General features: G+C 37.2%; 1 protein-coding gene across 2 annotated transcripts in view; it reads left to right on the top strand.

Annotated features, from left to right (window-relative positions):
* Positions 1-522: 522 nt before the first annotated feature.
* Positions 523-15,910, top strand: part of GPC5 (glypican 5) — a 584,394-nt gene continuing 569,006 nt past the window's right edge. For both annotated transcript variants that reach the window (XM_058858548.1, XM_058858557.1), the window contains exons 1-2: positions 523-726; positions 8,694-8,855. In XM_058858548.1, the coding sequence (XP_058714531.1) occupies positions 561-726; positions 8,694-8,855 (328 nt within the window). In that variant the 5' untranslated portion in view covers positions 523-560. The remainder of the gene's footprint in view (positions 727-8,693; positions 8,856-15,910) is intronic.

Raw genomic sequence — 15,910 nt, 5'->3', positions numbered from 1 at the left:
GCTCGTACAGTTCCCATCGGACTTCAGCTTATAGACATTACAGGGGCTTGTAAATTGGTCCCGTGTCACGTTTGCCTCAAGAAACAGAACCTTTTGAAGATGTCTTGAGGACTGCCGATTTCTTGGAAACTTTTTTCAGAAAAACAAAAGTTTGCCATTTCAAGCCAAACTGAATGGCGTACCTTACTGACTGTTAAGCCTGTTGCTAGCAGTTCCCCACAGCGCTAGGATTTTTTTTTTTTTTTTTTTTTTTGGGTGTTTTTAGCTCGAAATTGCTCCCCTACCATGCCATCGCTTCCTTTGCCTCAGGGTTTCTCCTCCGCAGTTCGCATTCCCGGGTGTACGTGGTGGGAGGGGGTTTCCTCTTGTCCCCAGCCCCGACCCGGGGGCTGGCAGCGCCCTCCCGCTGCCGCCCTGGGCGTGAGGGCCCCTCCTCGGGCGGGGGCCGGGCCGGGCCGGGGGAGGCTCCCGGCGGGGGCGGCGGGCGGTGCCTCCCCCGCGGAGGCGGCTCGGGGCGCCTCGGCCGCGCTCCCTGCGGCAGCTGGCGGCGGTCGCGGGCAATGGGGGGGAAGAGCTTCCGTCTCGGCGTCCAGACCCTCGGCGTCCTGCTCTTGGCCGCCGCCTCGCAGGGTGCGGAGCCGCCGCCGAGCTGCGAGGCGGTCCGGAAAGTTTTCCAGCTGCGGCGGCTCGGCCCGCTCGGCGGCGTCCCGGAGTCCCCGCGGGCAGGTAAGGCAGGGCTGCCCGGGCAGGAGGCTCCGGGAGCGGCGGGGCCGCCGCGTTTGAATTTGGTGCCGCCGTCAGCGATGGGTGGGTGGTGCTGGCGGCGGGGCTGGGCCCCGCTAGCACGTCGGGTCCCCCGCTTCTCCGTAGCGACATCCCGACTGGCCCCCTACTCAAGAGAGAAAAAGCTGTTGTGGAGCTGTGGGCTCTGGAGCACCCCGACACCTGCCTAAAACCCCCTCGTGCCCGCCCACCTCCACTCCGTATCGCGCGGAGCAGAGCGAGCTTCAGCTGGGGCCGTCCCGCTTCCAGGCGGCTGTGGGCAGGCTCAGGTCCATGGGAGTCTGGGGCTGGGGGCAGCCGCCGAGCCACGACTGGCGCTGCTGGAGTTACTCTGCCGTGAGATGGGGATGACTTACACCGCGGCAAGCGTCCGGGCTGCGCATCTTCCCTGCTTGATGTCTGCCTGTCACTGGAGGGTCATGGAATAAAATTGCCGGGAAAGTAGAGTCTTAATGGCAATTTAAGTATATCTAGCATCTGTATAAACAATGATTTTTTTTTTTTAAAGTAGATTCTGAATGACCCTGCACTGCACGCATATAGTAAGGTGTACGATTTTAGATTTGAGGTTTTGTTTCCAGGTTTGTGAGAACCTTAGCTGAACTCAGAGAACTAAAATGCAAGTATTTTAGTGATCAGCAATATAGGATGAGAAGACAACTATTTTTTTTTTACACGTCTGTAAAGTGTGTTCATGTTTGGATGACAAGTTAACTAGTAAATGTGAGTCAGTACTTTTTTGACAAAAAATGCAACAAAAGCTGAATTAATGTCCCCCTCACTTTAAAATATAAATAGCTAGCCTCGTTATTTATTTTAAGATAATTTGTGTGGTTTTTATTAACTATACAAGTTAAGACATACTAGGTTTATTTTAAAGGAATCCCTCCAAAATACAGCTTTTAATGACTCTGGCTTTAAATGTGACAGACAATGCTTAGAACAGTCAATATTTCAGTGTGTAGTTCACAAATTAGAGTACTATATTTATTACTAGTACGTTTATCAACATGCAGTGTTGTCTTCTTGCATTGTCCTAACCTAAAGATTTTATAATTCTCTTTGATAAAAAAGGAATAAACACTTAAGTTGAAAAGCCTGATGAGACAGGTACCATGCAAATGAAGGTGTCTGGAAAGTGCAATCTGAATTACAGCCCTGTCGGCGACGTAGTTTTTTTGTGTTGATTATTTGTGTGAATAATCTCAGTATGAATGGGATGGTATCACTTTATCTATGTTCTTCTCATTCCATAGCCTACTGTAATTTTTATGCTTTGTCTGTCATTGTCATTTATCTTGGTTACAATACCATTCATTTGTGTGCTAGGGATAGGGAGGAAATATGTTGACTCAAGGAACTAGAGTACCTTACATATGTTTCTTCTGCTCTGCTCCTCCGATTTCCTCCTTTCCCCTATAATATTTTTTATACCTCCACTCACTTTCTTCTTTTGATTTTGACTTTTGTGCATTTCCTGGTTGAAGGAAAAGCCGTATTTGAATTGTAAGAATATAAAAGAATTCCTTTCTCTGCTGCTGCCCTTGCAAACGGTGGGCAGCAGGAGGTGTGGTACAGCTGCATGGTCAGCAGCCTTTCACTCTTTGAAGGAATTACATTGCTGCCGGCAGCCAGAGTTCTTGTTCTGAACAGCACTGATCTCAGATAGCATGGAACAAATAATTGCAAACAGTAAAATCTATCCAGAACTGACAGTGACAAGAAAACAGGGATTAAATGAGTATTTCGGATGGTTTAGGTGTGATTAAGGGTATTTGTAGGCTCAAAGCATGATGTGAAAAGAAATGTCACTTTTTGCTACTAATCTTCCATATTAAGCCTTCTTGTGAGGCAAAATGTAAAAATTATTTTAAATTTTTTTCTGATAGCACTAAAAATGTGTTTGTGTATAAGACACACACATGCACCCATGCAACACACATGTTTTTTGTAGCTGTCCACTTATGAAAAGAGATGTCCAAGCTGCTTCTATAAAGTTTAAATTTGTTGCTGAAATGTGGGCATCTGGGAGAATTTTAATTTTCTTAGTGTTTCCATAATGTTCTCAATGGGGCAGACAGATGCAGTAACTCTGGGAAACTTATATCTTTCTGGTAGTGCAGTGTGTGGTGGGTGGGATACCTTTGGCATCTCAGGTGCTCCTTGTGGGCTGCCACAGTGGACAGCCAGTGCACTTGGAGCATCTTGGAGCTACTCCATTATTAAATGTTGGTTTTGTCTTCATGATAAGCTGCATAAATGTCTCTTCTGCGTTGTCTCTGTGTCTTTATTTTAGTGGTGCCTTAGACATAACTTGTTTAAAACCACTTTCATTTAAATGTCTTAAGCTGAATGTTTGGGTTGGAGTAGGATCATCAGCTGAAGAAGAGCAGGAATGCTGGTTGATGTATGTTTTTTTGTACAGTGGAAGTCAATGAAATTACAGGACTTATATTTGCCTTGGTCTCATTGCATGTATAAAAAAAAGGGCTGTATCATTCACATTTTTCCTCATCTTAGTAGGAATAAAAAAAGTAGTCATATAAATAAATCATGCAAATTCTAGTTCTGGAGATTGTCATGTGTCTGTATTTTGAATATCTATTAGCTCAAAAACCTTTGCATTATTTTATATAAGTAGTTTTGTGGCTGTTGTAGAAAGGTTGTATATCTTTAAGGGAGAAAAAAAAATACCTCTGTCATCCTATGCAAAAATGACATATATATATTTACATGAAGGTGATCTTGGAGGATATGGTAACTACAAATTAGAGTTTGCATTATTGTTCACATAGTACAAGATATAATAGTGTTGAAAATGGCAGTTAATAATCAAGATAAATTAATATATTTACCAGTCCCAAGATACTTATTGCTACCCCTAGCAATCACGACATTTGACTAGCTGTTCTTGGTGTTTTGTAAATGTGATTTGGGAACTATAATGCAGACTTAATGCTCAGTCCCATCCCATGCTATATTGGAACATTTATTGCATTCATGCTGATTTTAAATGTTAGTTGCAAAAATACTTTGTATTTTTTTCCTGTCTGGTTCTGTGCTACAAGTACATTTTTGGTGGGACTGTACAGAATAACCTCAGTAATTAAAAATCCTAAGGCACTTCTTTGCTGTATGAAGAATGAAATAAATATGAAAAGTACTTAAAGATTAGGTTTGGACTTCTTTATTTTATTCTGGATAATCAATATGACTTGGATTATTTGAAAAAAAGTATTGTTGTCTGCAAAATACTTTTTTACATGTTTTTATTTCTTGTGTTCAACATATTGTATAACCTTTCTGGTGTTGTAACCTAAGCAACTTTCTTGAAGACTTCCACTCTTTTACCCTATATGCTAGTAAATCTAGAGCTTTTAGCTAATTTCAGCAGCTTATTTTTTTTCTTTTTCAGACAGATTAAATGGGAGCTCTGAGCTCTTCTTCTGTTATATTGGTTGCAAGTAATATTTTTCTGGTTTCTTTCTCTCAGAATGCGTAGAACAGGAAATTGTGGATCCCCAGTCCCTGAAAGTTTTCAAGACCAAGCTTGACGGGGCTTTGAACAACCTGGTCTAATGAAAGATGTCCCTTCTCATGGCAGAGGGTTGGAACTAGGTATTCTGTAAGGTCTTTCCAACCCAAACCATTCTATGATATGATTTTAGCAAGAGCAGAGTGGGATGGCTGGTAAACCATTCACTCTTGCCTTCTTAACAGGGAGCCTCTGGTTGTTATTCCAGTGAACAAACCTTCAGGCTTCTGTTTGCACCAAAAAGCTGAATTCTGTGGCTTATTGAAAAATGTTACATTTATTGTCACTTTAGAATCAAACAATTCCCACTGAACTCAGGGTAAAAAGGAGATTTTTTTTTTACAGCAGTTTGTTTTTTGGTTGGTTTCTGTTTGTTTGCTTTTTTGATTTTGGGTTGTTTTTTTTTTCCAGGGATCAATCTAGGCTTCTTTTCAGAAAATGTTGGGAGATCATGTATGCAATTATGAGAACAAGAAGCATAAAAGAGAGTGAAGACTGTGATTAGTATAAATTTTATTGTGAAGGCTTTTTGGTAGAGAATCATTATGAATATGAAATTGAATAAATGAGAAAAACCATGCTGGAAGGATGAGATAATGTCAGAAAAAGTTGGTCTGTGGTACTATTGTTAATTCAAATTAAAATATTCTTCCCAATTCCCCTTGAAGTAACAATAGAAGTCAGTTTAAAATCTAGCCGGCTACTTTAATGCAATTCCAAGATCATATTGGAATTTTAATTTGGGTTTCTAGTATAATTTACATTCAGGTAATTTGGATCTTGGTTCTACCTCAAGTCAAATTAATTTTTTTTTTTTTCTGTTTGTTGTATGGAGTCAGGGACACTTCTAATTACTCAATTTGTTTAACAGACATTCAGAGATCTGGAAAATGATTTAGTCAGAGACAGAAAGTGAATTGTTCTGTCAAATCAGTTACTGATGTTCATTGTATCACATCTGTTTTTGAAAGGACTGTCGCCAACAACATAATTTTGTGTGTGTGTGAACATTTCACGTCTAGATCCACAGAATCATTACTGTGAAAAAAATTTGACAATATTTGGAGATTAAAAGCAACAAAAAATTTGTCTCAGCTGTATAGCAATTCCCCTATCTCAGTCTCCTATCTTTCAACTTCTTTAGGAAGTTATCAGTGCTCAGGAGTCTTAGGACTTACCTAGCTGGATTGGCCTGAAAGGTGGTGCAGCTCAAGAAGACTGAGTACTGCCTCCTGAATCTCATGCTGAGTGGAACAGACAGGGTCATGCCTACATTGCTAATGACTGGTGTCCTGTAGAAGGAATGGACTGCCCTCACTCCATGGGATTGTCTCTTGAATCTCCTTGAGGACCAGTATGATGCTTTTGTGATCAAAAAAAATCACAAAAGACACTGTGGGTTCCCCTGCCCTGAAATTCAAGCAGTCTCAGAAATAAGAGGGCTTTTGGACAGGACAATTTGTTTTATTCTGTGAGCTGTAGTCTGGGTGTTTGGAGGGATGGCTTCACCTTGCTGGGGTGCTTCTTAGTAGGCAGGAAGATGAGCTTGGAGTGTATAAGGAAGGAGCCAAACTTGTACTGCAGTGCTCTTTGGAGTGTCATTTGAAAGCAGTATATAGAATGCACCATCTCTTGAAGTGCAGGTGAGAGAAATACTAGCACCTGCTGAATAGAACCACAGAAAGAAAGGAGGTGATAGTTCAGCAGTATCGACAGTCAGGGCCTGGTGCTTGAGGCTGATCCTCATCTTCTACTGAGCAAAGCTCAAGTACTTTACAACACTCATAGTGATAGCAAGTAATGTTAAATCTAGAGTGGTGCTTGTAACAAAAATAAGTTAATAAATGTTAAAGGATAAGCATGAGAAGGACTTAATGTCTGATACGGGTTCCAAATCCATTTTGAAATGAACCACTGATTTGACAGTTGCTTCCAAGCCATATGGCATTTCAGTGCTGGCTTCTGGAAGACTGTTTGTAATGACAATCCTAAATCTGTTTTGGGATTTTTCAGACCCTGGATTTGATCTCTTGGAAGTCTATATAGGCAGAAATTTACCACAGATCTGGTATTTTCACTTCCTGGCAGTTAATGTCCTCATCCTGTCAGCATTTGTTTAGCTCAAGGTACTGAAAATACAGATTTATACAGCTGAGACCACAAACAAAAGTTTGAAATCAGTTCCAGATAGTTAGACTTACACCTCAGAAAAAATTATCTTTTTCTTCCCAAATTGTCTTTCTTAGACTCATCTAGATTATTTTCAGTTCTAAAATCTTTCATATAGTGTAATTGTTTACTTCAATGTATTTTTATTATAGGCTAAGGCATTTCACTTCTAGCTGTCTTGTGATCTTGTCTCAAAGTGGATCACAGTGTAAAGCCATCAGAATTCGGTACTGAAAAGAGCTAGTATGCCTTTTTGGAGTAAAAAGTGTTTTCTCCCTCTATTTCAAAATTGGTTATTGATAAAACAATTCTTGTGGAAGATGGAAAGTTTTTTAGATGTGAAAACTCAGAAAAGTTGTGTGGATTTTTTAATATTGCTTGTACTGAAATAGAAGGACCTGTTTCAATTTCTGTTTTACGTGTCTTCTGAAACACTATGTGTATGAACTGGTCCTTGTTCTGCAGTTCTCTAAAAATCAACTGCAAAACCACTCTGAGTTTTGACAAACAATTCAATTTTTAGTCAGTTGGGTTCTTTGTATGTTGTATTTGGTTACTTTCTTCTGGCCAATGAAAGCAGCTGTGTTTAATGAGCTGGAACAAAAGTAGGTAAATAAAATATACTTTATATGTACATGATTAACAGTCTTAAAACTATAAAACAAAATTCCCTTAGGGTTGGGAATGAGATCCGTGTTAAAAATGGTGCTTAAAAAAATATTTTCCATAAAATCAAGGGAATAAAGTAATACTGAAGAGTCATCTGAAGTCATACACAAATATGCATTGTTATTTTAGGGGTTTGCTGAAAGTGTGTCTTCTTGAAGCTATAATTAAGTCCATAAAGCCTCGATAAAGTTTCAAATTAGCTTCTGCTTTACAGGAGGCAAAGGTTTGAAAGCTAAGCAGTGCCTAACAATTGTTTAAAATACTAAGAAAAGTTTGGGTAATAGAGCTAATTTTTAGGTTATTTCATTTTAATATTAGACAAGTGTTATTCATGTCTGTGCCTGTGTACACAGGGAACTGTATGCGAACAGTTACCCTGTATATTATTTGTTAATAATTAAAATGTAATGTAAAATAATTAAAATGTAGAAGTTGAAAGGTCATGCAGATGAAAATAAGTTTATCGCTATGTGTCCGTGAAGTCTTGTCATATCTGTCAGTGAAACAGCATATTTGAGAGCAAAATTTGGATTGGATATTAAATTTTGTATTAATATAATTTAAATTCTCATATTTATTTTTTCATTATATGTTTGTTCTTTATATTAGAAAACATTACTTAGATACAGCATTAAAAAAAAAAAAGATTTTGAATACCACATGATAACAAGGAAGATGAATAATGCTTTTTATGTTTAATTATGCTCCAGTTGTAAAGTTATAAAAGTACTGAAGTTTTCCTTTCCTCTGGGATTTCAGCATGCCCAAAATTTTAAAAAATGACTCCTTTGTAGAAATGTCTCCCAACCTGTTAGGGAGGTAGGGATTTGGTATCATGGATTCATGGGAATGTTTGACATTAGAGAAAGACACAGGGAGATTAGACTGGAAGTTAGGACTGCTCCATTTAGAAGTTAATGTACGTGTGTTCATAATGAACCTGTCAGGAATGGGCTTCCACTGGTGAGTTTATAATGTTTGGAAGTAGTTAGCTTTTTCTATTCCAAGGTTTACAGAAGCACATCCAGCCATGAGCTGCTCCAGCAGTTCAGCATTCTAGAGGATCATAGGATCACAGAACAGTTTGTGTTGGAAGAGACTTCTAAAGGTCATTTACGTCTTCTAAATGAGCAATGCAATGAGCAGGGACATCTTCAACTAGATCAGGTTGCCCAGAGCCCCATCTAACCATATCTAGAGTGTTCCCAGGGACAGGACATCTACCCCCTGTGACGTACAGTGCATATTTAGTACATTTTACCAGTACTAGTTAGCAATATTCACAGCTGCAACAAGATTACAGTGTCAGGGAATGACTTTCATTAATTGTAATATGACTTTCATTAATTGTAATAAGTGTTCTCTTCCCATAGAATTTTAATTAGTATCCCCTTCTGTTGAAATGTTTTAAAGCTTTGGGTATTTCTTTTATGTGTCAATACCCATGTGAAAAAGAAAAAAAGGCAGTTGTTTTCTACGCGTTTGTGTTTTGCATACCTCTGTTTTAGATTAATCAATGTTACTGCCTTTTCCTTAGGTGTTGATCTCCAGGTTTGTACTTCTAAAAATCCAACATGCTGTACCAAAAGGATGGAAGAAAGGTATCAGACTGCAGCAAAGCAAGATATGCAGCAAGTGCTTCAAACATCAAGTGCTACATTAAAATTTTTAATATCTCATAATGCAGCTGCTTTTCAAGGTAAAGGTTTCTGCTTTTTGTTTCTAAACTTGTTCATACTTTTCTTGATTTTCATCTTTGATTATTTATGATGTAATAAAAGTTATCTATTAATTTTTAGCTTCTTCCTATGCTTTTATGTTTTCAAATAAGGAGTACTAAATAGTGCAGGTGATTAGAAACTGTGTTACTTTTGTAATTTTTGGCTTTTAAAAATTATATTTGAAAAAGTAAGATAAAGTAAGAAGAAGTAAGATATTCTAGTAAGATGCTTTGATTTTAATTGCAAACCTGTAGCTTTACATTCCTCTTTAACTTCTTTAACTTGGGCTATACAAAAATGCAAAATTAATGCCTGGAGTGCTACAAAAGAGAGATTTTTGTTATACCACTATTGCCACCCACTATATTCTTTGTCTTTCTCTAGTAGACATTCTTCGGTAGCTTGTTTTTGAGATTCTGAGGTTCTTTTTTGAGATCTAATATTAAAGACTTTCAAGTTTCTAAATATAATTAAAAAAAAAAAATGCAGGTTGAACAATAGTTGTTTTAATAAACAACAGGAGGTTACCTGATAAATAATTTGACTTGTGGTGGGATTTCCCTTTTTGTGATTACTCTTCATGTACTATTAATTCCCTTTGGATTTAATTAGGCATAAGTTAATGCAGAAATTGGTTAAGGAGCTGAGAAGATTTGAAAATAGTAGAAATATGAGGTTGTATATGGTAGAAAGAGATAGAGAGTTCACATGTGTTGAGAAAAAAGCCCTAAAGCCTTGTCATTTGTCTCCTAATATGTACTTACTAACCTTTTTGCCCACTTGATTGGAAAGGATAACATGGTAGCTTCATACAGGCTTGGGAAGTTGTCCTTCTGGCAGCTCTCTTGTTTTTAACCTGTGATGCTGAAATAATTAGCAGAATGGGGTCCTAAAATGCAAAGTTGACTTTGGAATCCTAAGGCCTCCCCTTTTTTTTTTTTTAAATTTTGGCTGTCTAATGCTAAAAACAAGCTGAAGTTGTGAATTGCTCTCCAGCTTTTGGGAATTTTGCCATTTAGCCTGTCTAACGCAGCTGTCAAAGGTTGTTACAATCAGGCAACCATTGGTAAAATGCACAAAGAAATCTTTCCATCTCTCTTCTGCCTTTGTTCTTCCTTTCAGCTTCTGTGCATTATATTTTTCTTGGTACCACAGGAGTTAATCTAGAGTTAAATTTGGTCTGCTGTCTTTGGTCCATCACTTGCATTTAAACAAATATTTTTCAAAGCATATACTTAAAAGATAAATCTATTTTGTACACTTTATACACTTGACATATTTTCAGAGTACATATTTTAGTCTTTAGTAGTTCTGTCTTTTTTTTCCTTTTACAGGAAGAAGTACAACAGAGAGAATGTTGCATGGATTCTGATATTATTTAGATTTAAAACCTTGTTTAACCTTGAAGTAATTATTTGTGGAAAAACATGCTATTGAACATATCACTAATTTTTGAAGAACTGAAACCATTGCTAACTAAAATTAAAGCTAAATGATTTCAGATTCAGAAACAATAGTAAGATGTTGCTGATGTTTTTTTAGCTTGGAATTCTAAGAACATAGCAAGACATTATGTCTGATCTGAATTCAGTTTTGACCCTGCTTTGAGCAGGACTTTGGTCTGGAGACCTCTTTGAGGTCCTTTAGAGTCTGAATTACAGTATGGCAGGGTGCCATAATGTCAACTGTTTAGACGTTCTTTTATGTTTAGATGAGGCTGGGCTGGGCAGCTAGGAATGAATGTGATTATCTCTTCTGCTACTTTGGCAACTAGACAGACATCTCAGGAGTTGTGCAGAAAACATGAATGGGAATTGTTGGAGTGTGTAGAGAGGGGAGCAGATGTCATGGATTTTGTCACTGCTGTCACCTGCCTCTTCTCAAAGTATGTTGAGGCTGGCCTTAAAGGGACTAGATCCCAACAGAACAAATAGCTTATGTTTTGTCTCAGTTTCTTACATATTCAGTAGAGTGAAGTAGGCAGTTAAAATAAGTGATCTGTATCTGACTCTGGAGGTGTTCAGAAGTGTGTTTTCATTCAGCATTAAATACAGTCTAGAGATCTCAAGTCTTCAGGGTGTCTAACTACCAGGGACTTCATGGTGACCGTTTTGGTGAAATGAAGCAGCTGTCTGCCCGTCTGCCTATTAACTTGTTATGTGTGTGAATATGTCTTTGTATGAGAATAAATTCATCTATATATATTGACCTATCTCTGTCACCTTTTAATGTTTGTGAAATTTCTGTGGCTCTCTGTTGTGGTAAGTGCTGCCTCCTGACAGTAACTATTGGCAATTTTCAAATGTTGCAAAAATTTAATGTCTCTTAGGACATGTCTAACTGCATGGTGCATATTGCTCCAGTTGTGTACTGGGTCCTACTGAGTACTGTTACAGTTTTTTCCTTATATTTGGGGTGTTTCAGAATGTGTGTTTTCTTTTTTGTTGTGAATCTATTTATTTTTAATAGTTTTGAGGAATGGTAAGGGAACAGATGGATGGGTGACCATTAGTTAAATAGTTAAATAAGTTAAATAAGATTTAGAAATCTGGTAAGTGGGAGATACATTATGGAGAGCAATAAATAATTTTTCCCTTGAGAAAGGTGACTATAGAACTTAAGTTGTATGATAATTTAGTTTCAAGACAGTCATTTTGTTAGAATAATGTTCTTGCACATTTCTGATTTTTAGTATTTCTTATCTTAATATTTGAGGAAGAGATTGTTGCTGCTGTACAGGGATTGCTATAACATCTCTATCCTAGTAACCATAAACCCAAACCCTTTTTAAACCTTACATTTACATACTGTAAATGCCTCTCAATATGTACACACTTATGGTTCTTAGATGTTACTCAAAGTTCACACTGACCTTTGTCTATATCTGTAATCAAAAGATTCAGAAATGCCACCAGGGTTACAGTGTAGTCACATTGCAGTGCTGTGTTTTGTTTAGAGAAAAAAAGAAATCCCTACAATTTCTAAAATTTGGAGAGGAATTGAATAGACATCTAAAAATCTGGTGATCTGTGGTAGATGGAGTGCAACAGAACATCAGATCTTGTGTCACTTCATTGTTTTTCCACAAGATAAAAGCTTATCTGGTTGAGAGGGAAATTTTGAGATTAGAATTTTGTTGTGGAGTCCAAATCAAATGGACATTTTTTTGTGCTATTATATTTGGCAACTCTAGTACTGTAGCTTATAAATATATTCCTTTATAAATATGGAAGGATCAATCATTTCTGAATCGGGCTGCCTGTCACAGAAACAGTGGACTTGGCAAGCGTGTGTCTGTATGCAATAGGTAATAAACTGCACTCTTCAGTAGAGCATTACCTGACACTTTCTACTGTGTAGGAAAAATTTAATGCCTTTGCCATGTAAATTCTGAAGTATATTGAATCAGGCTTTCTTGATGCAGTTTCACATTTTTCTGTGAAATTATTGCTACACAGTAGATCAATTTCTACATTATCCTAGAGCAGAATTAAATGAAGTCACATTGTTGCATCGTATTGTTTGAGATCACAGTACAATTATTACATTTAAATAGGATAAAGTTTTAGTCAGTAGCTAAAGTAAATTGTGTGAATTAGAAAATGTGTTGAAATCTTCTGAGCTGCTTTCTCTGGTAAGCCATAAGAAATAATGGAATTTCTGTTCATCTTTGTGAAAGTAAATGTGCCCTGGCACTGATTCAATTGCTTTCCATTTGTGAAGTTTTCTGAAGAATGATTTGAAGATCAGAAAACTTCCAGCTAGAGCTGCTATATCTCTCATGGTTTCAAATGATATGTTGCCCTTCAGATCATTTGCAGTATGAACTGCTTTGATGTTCCAACATTTTCTTCCTTTTCATCTCCATAATCCTTTATATTTTAAGTGTGATATAAATAAGCCTAAATCTAAATACTGGTGAATCCCAACTTCTTTTAATTAAATGAAACTTAAGGGTTCTATTAAAAGACAAAAATGTGGACAGGTTGAGAGACTTCATTTGTCACTCTGTTATATTGGGGGATGAAGGTCTCTAAAATACCTGTGGTTCACCAGAGTTATGTTCCTCTTTCTTGGTTGCTCTGCAGCCCTTTCCCACAGCTATGATCATGTTCCCATCTGGACTGAGGAAGCAGGGAATTTTAATAGCAAAGAAGAATTGTTATACCCACTGGTTGGTCTAAGGAACAAAGCTGTTACACAGACTTCATTAACTTCAGAAAACACCTATTCATATGGTATTTTGAATCCTTTATAATAAAAAAGCAGGATAAACATTACGCTAATAAAACATAGATTTGGGCCCAGTATGTCTGTATATACATGAAACACAGCATTAAGGGACTGCTGTAAGAGCAGAAATCTGGAGACTTAGATTAATACCTAAAATTTCATTATTAATCCTGAGTTTTATTTCTGTATTGCAAGCAAGTCTTTCATCATTCCAAAGGGATTTGGTTCTACTCTATCTCATTCTTATCTTTAGATACTTCTTTGCCTTTATGTGTGCTGTGTCTGTAGGCACTCATGGGGTCGGTCAGTCCGTCTATCTATCTATCTGTCTGTCAGTCTATCTGTCTATCCATCCATCCATCCATCCATCCATCCATCCATCCATCCATCCATCCATCCGGATTTAATGGGCTCTTCTGTAACAGTTTTTACCACATCAGTCTTCTCTTAAATTGTTCTTTTCAAGTGTGCCCTTGTGCTCCTGGATTCTAGTCTCAGCCTGTTCATTTACCATCAATTATTTCTCCTAGTTACAATAATGTCTGAGTTACAATTAAGCTGATGTTGATGCACTGTTCAGTCTCATACTTGGTGAGTACTATGGTTTTGTTTTTTTTTCATATTTTTGTTAGTGCCCAGCTAACTACTGTTTTAGTTTATATTTCTGTAACAGTGATCAGTACAGACATATGCTGATTTAGATTTTTTTTCATGCTTTATGTAGTTCTTATGCATTTGAAAAAAGAAGTGAAGTACAAATTTAAAGCATCATTCCCTTGGGAGCAGTGGCCTTAGAAAATTTGCATTTTCATGTATGCCTGCTTCCTGCTTATTCTGAGAACATTGGGAAGCTGATAGCTGACAAAATACAGGAGTCTGAAAGACTGAACTCCAGCAGAGAAGGTAGTATAAACTTAATGGTTTTGAATGAATGTTTAGTATTATTTCAAAGATAGAATTGCCTGCAGCCTTTTAGATTTCCAAGATTTTCAAATATGCATGGAAATTTTCACTTACTATTTTTATTCTGTGTTAAGAAAAAGAAAAAAACCCAAGAAGTTAGCAAGTCAAGTCTTGTTGAAAGACAGAACTCAAAATAGTCCTGACACAATGGAGACAAAGTGTGAAAGAACTGTTGTTCAATAGGAACAAATGCAAAGTGCTCCATTTAGCTGGGGAGGAACAGTGGAAGACATAATAGTATGGGGGATATCTTGCAATGGATTTTTTTTCTGTAGGAGAAATTCTATGAATAATGATGGATCAAAAGATGACAGAAGTCAGCAGTTTCACACTGTTGTCAGGCAGGCAACAATTTTAAGATTCTTAAACAGAAAACAGCAGATATCTGTGAATTGAAACTTATATTTTGCATTGGTAAGCTGGAGAACATCATTCAGTTTTGGGTAGTGTACTTGAAAGACACAGACCAGTTGGAAAGAAGAGAGAAAAAATATGCTCTGAAATCTACATATAAAAAAGCTACACATGAGAAAGTGCTTATCTGTACTCCTTTATAGTAAATAAAGCCCCAATGGTGTCGTACTGCAGCAATGAAAATATAGGCTCAATATTAGCAAATGTTTTCCAGTGACAACATTAAAATGCTTTTGGTTAAAAATTTTGGGGATTCTATGTCTTAGAAACAAGCTGGACAAGAAAACAGTTGCCAAGAATTACGTTGTAAATAAGACTAATACTGCTTTCAGGCCAGGGGTTAAACTGGACTGCTCAACAGAATTTTATTTGCCTTAGGACAGGTTTAAAATGTGATTTAAAAGGAAAAGCTAAGAGATTAGAATGTTTTAACTAGTTTTAAGATTAATCTGTGGCTGTTATGTTCTAGCAAAAAGGGTTTGTTCATTAATCTCTCTCCAAGAAGATTACAGAGTTCTTTACTGTAGCATAATGGGATGGATTGCTTCAGTCATAAAGACTCTTGCAGAATGGGTTTAAATTTAGAGTATTATGCATCAGTATTAAAAGAACACATATTTGTTCATAACTTGGTACACCTATTTTTTTTTTTCATTGTTAGTCCTACTGCGGAACTATTGTGTATAGAGCTAACAGATCTGTACATTGGCACTTCAACAGATACTTTTGCTATTATGAGCTACATATTCTACATGGGAAATTCAAAGAATTGTGCAGTTTTTACAGTAAAGACAGTCTTATTTTTAACTTTTTTTTTTCAAATTGCATCTCGGTGAACCTGACATACTGCTTAGAAGTGGAATCATGTACTGCATTTCAATGGCTTTGTAAGAGGTAAGACCAGTTGGCTTTCCCAGCAAAAACGTTATCTGGTCTTACATGGAAATTTTAAAGATAGGTATGTTTACATCTAGAGTTGGTAAATCTGATTGTATTTTAAGTGACTTTTAAATTAGAAAACCATCATGTCAAAACAGCAAAAAGGAAAAGTGAGGGAGGGTAAAATTGCATGAAATTGGAATTAATCAAAATACATTATTACAAAATTCAGAAAACCAAGCACTGACTTTTCTTGTAAAAAATTATACCTGTACTTGAAGTAGATGAAGTATAAAAAAGAAAGAATTAAGCCAGGTAATATGCAAAAAAGGACTGTACTGTACACATAAACCTGAGAGGAGAATTTTGCTCCTGTGGACACAAAACCCCAAGGTTACTGCTGAAGACCTAAGGACTTACCAAATGTCACTGGAAACCTATGATTAGACAACTGAGCTGAGCCCAGTGTCACCATTGACTGTAATGACAGCTTGGATACATAGCGAAATTTCATGTGTTTAGATACCTACACTGAGATGTATCT

Source organism: Poecile atricapillus, chromosome 1 (assembly GCF_030490865.1).
Source record: "Poecile atricapillus isolate bPoeAtr1 chromosome 1, bPoeAtr1.hap1, whole genome shotgun sequence".
NCBI classification, from domain to species: domain Eukaryota; kingdom Metazoa; phylum Chordata; class Aves; order Passeriformes; family Paridae; genus Poecile; species Poecile atricapillus.
Note: the sequence above shows the minus strand (reverse complement) of the source record. Positions and strands in the feature narration are given on the sequence as shown.